The sequence below is a fragment of the Apium graveolens genome, chromosome 4 (genome assembly GCF_009905375.1).
Source record: "Apium graveolens cultivar Ventura chromosome 4, ASM990537v1, whole genome shotgun sequence".
Classification (NCBI taxonomy): domain Eukaryota; kingdom Viridiplantae; phylum Streptophyta; class Magnoliopsida; order Apiales; family Apiaceae; genus Apium; species Apium graveolens.
This window is the reverse complement of record NC_133650.1, coordinates 40,986,017-40,997,049: the sequence shown is the minus strand read 5'-3', so window position 1 is coordinate 40,997,049 and position 11,033 is coordinate 40,986,017. Positions and strand designations below refer to the sequence as shown.

Sequence of the window (11,033 nt, the reverse complement as noted above, 5' to 3'; positions counted from 1 at the left end):
GCATCATCATCTACATCTACTGGGACATCTACTTTAGGGATTTGAGAGCACAATGGAGGATTTTCCAGTGTTGTGTCCCCTAAATCATCGTCATTATACACCTCATGGTAATCTCGATTCGTGGAAGTTCATACAACTGACCAGGTAATATCGACTGGATCATCGACATAGAAAACTTGCTTGACCTGGTCAACCGATACGTACTTATCATTTTTGTGAATTTGTCGACTAAGGTCCACAAGTGTGAAGCCGAGATCGTCGACCTTGACACCTCTATCGCTATCTGCCCATCTGCACAAGAACAGCGGAGCCTTAAATGCACGGTAATCCAACTCCCAAATTTCTTCAATAACGCCATAAAATGTCATATCGCTCTCCACGGGATTTAAATCATTGGCACTACTCACTTGGACAGTCTTAGCAACTAAAGACACGCAGCTATTTTGGACCACCCGCGCATTATCTCGGTCTTTTGTGAAATATCGAACGCCATCAACGAGAAAGCCTTCATAAGTCAATACGGAAAAAGACGGTTTGCCTGCAAGCCATCTTATCGTTTCAGGAACATTTTCTTCATTCCTTATCATTTCACTGACCTTTTTTCAAACCAACTAGAAAATAACCGATTGTGCTCTCCGATTAGCCATTGCACGGTCTTTTTTTCCCTCGATAGGTTTCTTCTAATAATTCCTTGTGCATCCTAGAAATAAAAGTATTGATAAGGAAATACCATAAATACTCGATAAAAGAAGATTGAGACAAGGGTTAATTAATTTAACTTATGTGATGTATGGATACACTTCCGAGTTGTTATGAAGAACATGTAGGTGTGCCTCATCTCGCTCTTTTTCTTCAACTGACTTTATTATTGCAGGAGATAATGGACCATCAAGTTTGGCTTTGTCCTTCGGAAGACCTGCAGTTGTGCAACTCTGCCGAACAAACTCGCTGCAAAATTCTACAGATTCTTCTCCGAGATAGCTTTCAGCTATACAACCTTCCGGATATAAACGGTTTTGCACATAACTTTTCAGCACCTTATTGAACCATTCAAATAGATACATCCATCTGTAAAAAACCGGACCACACAAATGCAATTCTCTAACCAAGTGAACCGTAAGATGTATCATTACATCGAAAAAAGAGGGAGGGAATATTTTCTCCAGCTTGCACAAGGTTAATATTATATCTGACTGTAATTTATCCAATTTTGATACCTCGACAACTTTAGTGCACAAAGAATTAAAAAAGAAACACAGCCTAATGATGCTAACCCGGACATTTTTGGGAGAATTCCACGAATTGCAACTGGGAGCGGCTGTTGAAGTAGTATGTGATAGTCGTGAGACTTCAGCCCAAATAACTTGATATCAAGCATTGAGACACAGTTTTTAATGTTTGATGAATGTCCATAGGGAAGTTTTATTGATGACAATGACTTTAACAGTTTTCTTTTTTCTTCCTTTGAAAGAGTATAAGCAACTCCTACTTTTTGTGGAGCCAAATCTGTCCTAATGCCCATTTCAACCATATCAATTCAGCAGGACTCGCTGTCTTTAGTTTTAAATTTCATATTTAGGAGTGTCCCAATAAGATTGTCATACACATTCTTCTCGACGTGCATAATATCGAGACAGTGACGAACATGATGAAACTTCCAATATTCTAACTCAAAGAAAACTGACTTTTTCTTCCATGGACAGTCGACCTTTTTGGACTTCTTTACTGCACTTCCGAAAGCAAATTTAATCCACTCCTGCTGCCTTAACACCTCTTCTCCAGAAAGGATTTGACGAGCATTTCCTAACTCTTGCTCACCATTAAAAGCCGTTTTTTTCCTCCTATAAGGATGATTCCTAGGTAAATATCGACGATGGCCTTGAAAACACATTTTCTTGGTATGAGGTAAATATTTGGCTACGGTATCATCGCCACAAACTGGACAACACATATAAACCTTGTTGACACAACCAGACAAGTTCCCATAAGCGGGAAAATCATTTATTGTCCACATTAATATTGCCCTCAAAGTGAAAGAAGATTTAGTATGAGCGTCGTACACATCTTGTTCACCTTCTTTCCAGAGCTTTTTAAGATCATCAATAAGCGGTTGCAAAAAGACGTCAATGTTATTACCTGGCTCTTGCGGACCAGACACTAATATTGTTAACATCAAAAACTTTCTTTTCATGCACAACCACAGAGGAAGGTTATATGTTGTCAACACTACTGGCCAACAGCTATACCTATTGTTCATGCCATTGTTATGGGGGTTTATACCATCCGCCACCATGGCTAATCGAAGATTTCTCGGCTCATTACCGAATTTTGGCCATTTATAATCGACATTCCGCCATGAAGGAGAGTCGGATGGATGACGCATCTGCCCATCTTGACTTCTTTGGTTAGCATGCCAAGTCAGAAGCTCAGCGGTAGAATTCGACTTAAACATCCGTTTAAATCTTGGAATGATTGGAAAATACCACATAACTTTAGCCAGGACGTTAACTCTCACTTTACCATCCTTGCCTAACTTCCAGCGAGATATGTGGCACTTGGGACACTCGACAAAATCAGAATTTACACCTCTATATAGAATGCATTCGTTCGGACATGCATGGATCTTAATATATTCAAGACCTAAATCAGATTGGGTTTTCTTAGCTGTATATGCATTACTTGGCAATACGTGATCTTTAGGAAGTAAGGAGCCAACAGAAGAAAGTAAATCCGTAAACGTACTATCACTAATACCAAATCTTGCTTTCCAGATATGTAACTTGACCATCGAATCTAATTTACTAGAATCGTTGCCTTCAAACAAAGGTTGCTCGACATCGGCCAAAAACCTCTTAAACTACTCTGAATCCTTATCACAATCATTACCCAAATTACCCCGGTTATTATATACTGCTTCACAGATATCACCTACCTATGATGCAGCAAAATTTTCTTCAACGTTCTGTTCAATATTTTCCGAACACGGAGGTGGCATTGTGCTACCAGCCGATGACCTACAGCTAGCTTTAGCTCCATGCCAAATCCAATCGATGTACCCTAAACTAAACCCTTTTCATATAGATGCCCCCTAATGATTTTTACCGAGAATTTCTTAAAATTGCAGCAACGTGCACATGGACAGGGTATCATCTTAGGATCCTTACAGTTTTCTTCAGCAAATATCAAAAACTTTTCAACCCCAATTTTATAGTCTAATGAATCCCTATCTGCAGATATCCATGACTTATCCATATAACCTACCTGATCATAATTTCAAATATTAAATAAAAATTCATAATTTACTAACACCTAATCATTTTCTTGAGTATATAATAACTACGCATAATTTTATTCGGATAGTGACAGTTATTAAATTATCATGGTTACAATTGCCTTCCATAAATTGCACAGTTTATATAAATAAAAAAATTGTAAAGCCCCATATCAGCATAAACAGACAATCAAAACAGAAAGAGGATTACTAAAATACATACACATTTTAAAACATACAATCAAAAAAGAAAGAGGATTACAATCATTTTAAATAACATTAGCACAAATATATCAACAAAGCCCCATTTCACACAAGTAAAAACAATGCATACATATCAATTCACAAAGATACACAAATTCAGTAATAATATGACTATAAGACACACACATCCACCAATCAAAAGTCCCAAAAAATCAAATTTAATTGAAAATACACTTACAAATTAGGGTTCGATTTCGGTGAAACAGAGCTCGATTTGTGTAAAACTTGCTTGATTCGGGTTGTATGAACACTTCTCAGGGTTGCATGTCAACCTTCTTGCTCAATCTGTAATTAGAGGGTTTAACTTTGTTTTAGGGCTTGTAACGGGTAGAGGTGAAAGAGAGGGGAGAGTGATAGTTGAGAGGTGAGAGACGGAGACGGAGTTGGAGAGAGAGAGAGAGAGAAGTCGGGGAGGGAGAGCAGTGAGAGAGAAGGGGGAAATGAATTCTGTTTAACTAAAAATTTCCCCCGTGTTTTTTTAGTTGTGAAGGAGGAACAATTTGTTCCGTGATTTTTTTAATTTTTTAAAAAGCAGTTATATACAACGGTCGGCCATGAAACTGATGTGAATAATGATGTTTCACATCGGTTTGAGAGCAACTCATGTCTAAAATTGTTTTTACATCGGTTTTTTTTGTAACTGATGTAAAAAGTATGATGTCTATTCCAGTTTTTCACGTAGTGTTGTTCACATTTCTAATCTCTTTCAGCTTATGCTTAAGCTGCTTCTTTGTCATTAAGCCTATGTTTACTTCAGCTGGTTTATCCTGTTTGTCAGAAGTTGACTTTTCTTTAACTTCTGTCCTAGACTCTTACATCTTTTCAGAATCAGACTTTACAGTTTTTGCTACAAACTTAACAGGATTTACCTTTGACTTAGCAGTCTGTTTAACAACAATTGGCTCAATTTCCACAATTCCTTTCTCACTTTTATCATCTCCATAACCTAAGCCCTCTTTCCAGTTTCCACAACTTAGTAAATTCTGAGTTGTTCTGCCAGAGTTAGTCCAAGTTCTGATAATCTCTTTTTCCTTTTCTAAGTCAGCCTTTAGAGATTCATTCAATTTTAACACTTCATCTCTAACATACAAAGCATCATCTTTTTTTTTTCTTAGTTTGATGAAGAAAAACTAACTCCTTTTCTAAATAGTCATTCCTATTTTTAAAAGCAAGATTTTCAAATATTAATCTTTCACATGTTAAGTCTGATCTCAATAACTAATGAACATGGTTTTAAGATATAATCTCAACTCAGTAATATCATCAGTATGAAAAGCATAAGTTGTTTGAGGTACCTTCAATTCAGCAGTTTCAATACTGCTATCAGCATTTGCCATCAAGGCATAGTTCACCTCATGTTCAGAATCTGAAGTGTCTGTCCATCTTTTCTTCTTTGTGACAAGTGCCTTGCCTTTTTCACTTTTTCCTTTCTTACAGTCAGGAGATATGTGGCCTCTTTCACCACAATTGTAGCATTTGACATATGAGTTGTCTCCTCTGTTAGACTTTCCTCCTTTGCCTTCAGACTTTCTGAATCCTTTCTTATCAGAACTTCCACCTTTCTTGAAAAACTTCTTTCCCTTTCTGAATTTCCTGTAAGCTATCTTTATAATACCCTTTACCATAAGAGCACATAGTTGCATCATCTCTGCATTAACATCAACTTCAGATAAACTTTCAGTTTCTGAATCATCATCATCAAAATTTGATGACACTGAATCAGACTTTATGATGAGAGCCTTTCCTTTGCCCCTCTTTGAGGCAACCACTTTAGGAGATTCCTCCTCAGTTTTAAGAGCAACTGTCCTTGACTTTCTTCCATGCCTCTTGCTCCTTTGATCCATCTCAAGTTCATAAGTCTAGAGCATACCATAAATTTCATCAAGAGTAGTTTCAGTAGGTCATAGTTGTCTCTTATGGTAGTAGACTTTAAATCCCGATTTTCAGGAAGAGCTAAAAGGAATTTTAGATTTGAATCTTCAAGATCATATTCCTTATCCACGAGTGACAGATCATTCAAGAGTTTGACAAACCTGTCATATAAGTCAGTTAATGACTCATCACCTTTTGAGTCAAAGTGTTCATACTCTTGAGTGAGTATAGCCCTCATGTTCTTTCTGATTGCATCAGTTCCCTGGCATCTTGTCTCCAAAGCATCCCATATCTCCTTTACAGTCTTGCAATAAATTAGCCTGTTTGACATGTCATTATCAATGGCACTATGCAGCAAATGCCTTACCCTTGTGTCATTGGCAATAGATGAGATGTCTTCAGCTGTGTAATCACCTTTCTCCTTTGGTATGGACTTTGCTGGTTGATCTGCAACTGCAACAGAGAGCTTGGTAGGCTTATATGGTCCTTCATTAATCCTATCAAGGTATTCTGGATCTGTAGCTTCCAGAAACATAGCCATCTTCACTTTCCATATGGGATACTCATAAGGTGTCAGTATGGAACCCTAATAGTCTCATATCGACTGTGGGTTTGGGTGTTTTGAGTTTCTTGAGTTTTGGTGGGCTTAGTTGGAGTTTGTGTTTCTTCATACATGATTGTTTGGATCTTTACTGTATGCGTGTTAACAAAAAAGCTCTGATACCAATTGTTAGGTCACACAACACTGTAGAAGGGGGTTGAATATAGTGTTAATACAATCAAATCGATTTCAACACAAGTATGTAACAAAGATCAAGTATATTTAATAATCTCTGTTATAATATGAACTGTTGTTCTCTCTCAGTGATGAACAAATATCACTAAGAGCTGCTAGGTTACAATGTATAATCTTCTCGATAATGATAACACATATAGTATAAACCCTAAGTCTGTGTTTATAAAGTACACAGTTACAAGATATATTCTAATTGATATTGAATATAATTTTGTCTCTTAAAATATATCAATTAGATAACTTCTACAAGTCTTCCAGTCTTCTAACTATTTTCATGCATATCTTTTTTTATTTTAGTCTCGATCTTCTCCTGTAAATCAGTCGCGTTCCTTACCTGAAAGTCTTCCTGCACTTAAGTTCTGATATGTATCTTCTGACACCTTAAGTTCTGATATTAAGCTCTGACTTCAGTAAGTTCTGATTTCAGTAAGTCCTGATATGTCCTGTTGTTAAGTTCTGAAAATTAAACACAAATCATATTAGACATGACATCTCAAATATATCTAACACCGAGTATTCTACGTTCCCCGCGTTCGGCATGAACATGGGATTCTGAAGTTCTTGAGGGGGAGCACTATGGGGTCTATTCTGTATGCGTCCGTGGTGACAAAGCTGTGTGTGGCAATTGGTGTGCATTGGCTCGCACATGAGCAGTTGCAGATTTCGAGTGCTCCGATCGATAGCATTATTTTGGCTACGATGCAGGAATGTGATGGAGGCAAACCCGATCTGAAGGGGCTTGGGTATTCTTTTGACCACCTACCTGGTGCGAGGCCAGCTGCTGGTCAGGCGAGCAGGACTGTATGGAGATCTGAGTTAGGAGATGAAGGAGGACCATCGCAGCAGCAGCAGGAGGCAGCCGGAGCAGAGATGGGAGCTGGTTTGAGTTCGACGCAGTATAGGCGTCTTGCGAGGAGGATAGATGCGATGCACGAGATCCATAGTCATTTTGCACACGATCTCACCTAGGCACTTGGGATTGCATTTAGAGCCACCGTAGTTGACATTCAGTGGCTAGTATTTGGTGAGGACTCTGTGTATCCGCCTCCTGACACGCTTGACACTCCACCCCTTGAGGGTGAGGATCCTGATTCCTTACTGATTACCTTCACTGAGGATAATGAATATTTTAAGTTTGGGGGTAGTAGTTGAAGGAATATGTTTGTGTGAGTCTCATATAGTTGTATGTTCATGATAGTTTAGTTCATATAGTTGCATGTTTTTCCATGTAGTTTTTTTTATTCTGGTAATTTTATGATATTTTGTTCATGTAGTTTCATGCATTTACATTATAACATGATCCCTTAGATAATTTTTCCGATTGACTTGCGATATTGATGCTAGTGTAGTGATGTCGTGTTTAGAGATGTTAAGTCGTATTAAATTGATTTGCATGCTAGAGACACTTGTATTTCACTAAGTCTTATAGGTTTCTAGAGTGCTAGATCATGATCATGGTTTGTTGATTTGTCGAGATTTAATCGTTTGTTTATATATAGAATTTAGGGTATTCTCTTAATAATAAAAGACATGGATATTTAAACATTGGAGAAATTGGATTTTATTGCTAGTTGTGTGGCTAGGTGTCAAATGGCTAGTAGCCGGCTCATATTTTTTGAGTAGTCTAGGATTGGATGAGATGGAGCAAAACGCACTCATTCAGAAATTGTGAAAAGACAAAAAAAGGAAAAAAAAGAAAAAAAAAGAAAAAAAAAGAAAAAAAAAGAATAAGTGTTATGTATAATTGATCACGAGTGGGCTCTTTAGTACTCGAGTTATTAAGTTTTTAGGGGACTTTGTGCCTAGTGACCTAAGGCTTTTATGGTCTGGGATCCGCTAACCTAACGCTCGCTACATGGGTGCTATTGTATAAGTCTTTTGTGGACCTCACTCATTGCACGATCAAATAAGCATACTTGTATTGTTTTGTTGTGAATAAAAGCATGAATTCGTATAAAACTCCAATATAAGAATTGAAGTGTTATAAGTTATTTTGAGTCTAGCTTTTTATTTTATTTATAACCTTGCGATTGCATTGATGAGTAGTGAGTCATGATTATTGATCTAGTTGCGATAGTATATCTGTAAGCATCTTCACACACGCACGTCTATAGTTTATAAGTTGATTTGTATGATTTGATTGATCTTCATGCGAGTAACTACATTTGTTGATATGTGCTTGTTGATTGGTTGAGTTATTCTATTGGGATCGGTGCATTCATATAGTTGCATTCATGCATTTTTGTTTCTTGTTATTTGAGTCTGATTATTCTTGAGGACAAGCATCGATTCAAGTTTGGGGGTATATTGAGTGGAATTTATGACACTTATTTATGCTCTAATAAGCTTTGAATTGATGCATTTGTACTCAAGTTGTTAAGTGTTTTAATGTGTTTTCTAGTGTTTTTGCATTTCAGTCATTATTCAGGTAATGAGGTGAATTAATATTGTTTTGGTGCTAATTTGGTGTCCAGGTGGTGTTGGAATAAAAACTCATGGAAAGCCGGCTCGAAGCAGCAAGATTCAAGAAAAAATCTGAGTTTTTCCCAAAAGGATGGCGCCCTCGCGCTGTGATAGCGGCGGCCGCGCCGGGGTTCCAGAAATACAGCGCACCCGCGCTGTGATAGCGCGCGGTTGCGCCGATGCCACATTCAAGAATCCTATTTCTAATACAATTCTAAAAGGGAAGGCTTCCAGATTATTGAGGGCTACTATATATATTCATATTTGGTCGTTTTAATAAAGAGACTTACCAGAGCTCAAGGAGAAGAAGACAAGAGACCTTTAGCACAATTCAACAAAGGCGAAGACGATCTAGGTTATTCTTGTGAATCTTTGTTTTGAGTTGTAATTTGGATGCTTGTTTCTTGTTTTGCTGAACCTATACTCTTGTCCGTACTTAGTTTAATTTTTCGTATTAAGACTACGTTTTATATATCATGATTTCATCGGAACCCACGTTGATGATGAGTCCGATTATGGGCTAATTGTTATTGTGGGGTTCTAGCGGATTTATTTATGGATTTCTTTAGTTAAATTATTTTGATTCCTTAGTATGTGGTGATTGTATGATATCCTAGTAATGGTTGTGCGTATTCTTCTTATGAGCATCGCGAACTTATAAGATAGTGTGTTAATTCTTAATGAAGCGAAAGTGAATTTAAGGATTTAGAACTTACCATGCTAGCACAGGTTCATGTATATATCATGCATGATTCGTAGGTAATTTTAACCATCTTACTTGCCCTATGTAATCAAGATGGATAACTTGTGCTTAAACCGTTATATTGTCAAATTCTATAGACATATAGGGTCTTAATATAATTGGTGTCTATTCAGCTTCTATCTCTTTTGTGGATGTCTGGTAGAATGGTACTCGTGCAACGAAAGTTGGCATTTATCAGTTTCGTGTTATCTAATTAGTATCATCACCATTGTATGCTAAGGTTAAGAATAATAAGGCTATTGAATGAAGTATTTAATGAAGTTAGAATCTCATGTTTGTCATATATATTAATTCAGTCAATCTTATTCTCGTAGTTATAATTATTAATTAATTCTTAGTTATAAATAATCTCAATTTGTTATCGTCTTAGCATTGGATAATAACCATACATTATTGCTTAGGTGCATAAATTAAACAGTTAACCAATACAGTCTCTGTGGGAACGAACTAGAAAAGATTCTATACTACCTGCGAACTCGTATACTTACGTGTATTATTAGCGCGTGTTTAGCGACTAACACAAAGCCTCATTTTTGCTTTTCTGCACAGATTAATACAATTTAAATTAATATAATTAACTAATATACAACAAGGTTACAGATCTGTTGGCTTGCCAATTAGCGTTGGATATAGAATTACAGATACGGTATCCCTGGACAATAGTAGAAGAAAAGAATGGGTGATACTGAAAATTAATGGTAAGGAGGTATTATTGCCACCAACCCGGGAAATCAAAATTTCTCAATATTTGGAACTCCCACATATTACCGCATAGTTGTAATTTCTCTCACCAAAAGAAATTACTTATTTTTATGATACGATACTCTCTTCGCTTTTGATTTTAAAAAATATTCCCAAATTTTATTTTAGTTCTATTTCCAATTTTATAGAAAAAAATAATTTTTTTATTTTAGATTTTAAAATTCAACTAGTCATTCGACCGATACTTTCATCTAATTTTTTGAACCGGATTTGTATTTTATTTTTTTTTAAAAAAATCTCAAAGATTTAACAGTATGGATGTGAAGATTATATATGTTAGTGATATTTCAAAAAATTTAGAAAAAATGTATAATTTTATTTGAGATTTTAAAAGTTAACGCATCAATTTCTTGAAACTTATACTAGTGTTTCATCTATGTTGATATTTCAAAATTTTTAAAAATATTTGTCGACTATAAAACCGCAAGAATATGAAAAATATATATATTTTAAAGATATTTCCAATTCCTTAGAAAAAGTAAATTTATTTGATTTGAGATTTTAAAAGTCAACAAGTCATTTGATCGGTACTTCTAACTATTACTTCATCTTGGATTGGTGATTTGAATTTGAAAACAAAGTCTTGTCGATCTAATCGTACGAATGTCGAAAATTATTTATTTTAGTGATATTTTAAACTATTTTGAAAATAATGATTTATTTAATTTGTGTTTTTTGCGGTCAGTGAGCATTTGACTAGTATTTTATAACTAGTGTTTCATCCCAGAATGGTATTTTGATATTTTCAAAACCATTTCTCGTCCATATAACTGTTTGGATGTGAAGATTTAAATTATTTAGTGATATTTTTAAATTTTAGAAAAAAACTTAATTTGCTTGAT

At 35.9% G+C, this 11,033-nt stretch overlaps 1 protein-coding gene across 1 annotated transcript; it reads right to left on the bottom strand.

Annotated features, from left to right (window-relative positions):
- Positions 1–1,537: 1,537 nt before the first annotated feature.
- LOC141718506 (uncharacterized) lies at positions 1,538–2,788 on the bottom strand. Its single transcript, XM_074520889.1, has one exon. The coding sequence runs from the start codon at positions 2,786–2,788 to the stop codon at positions 1,538–1,540; it is 1,251 nt and encodes a 416-aa protein (XP_074376990.1).
- Positions 2,789–11,033: the final 8,245 nt, after the last annotated feature.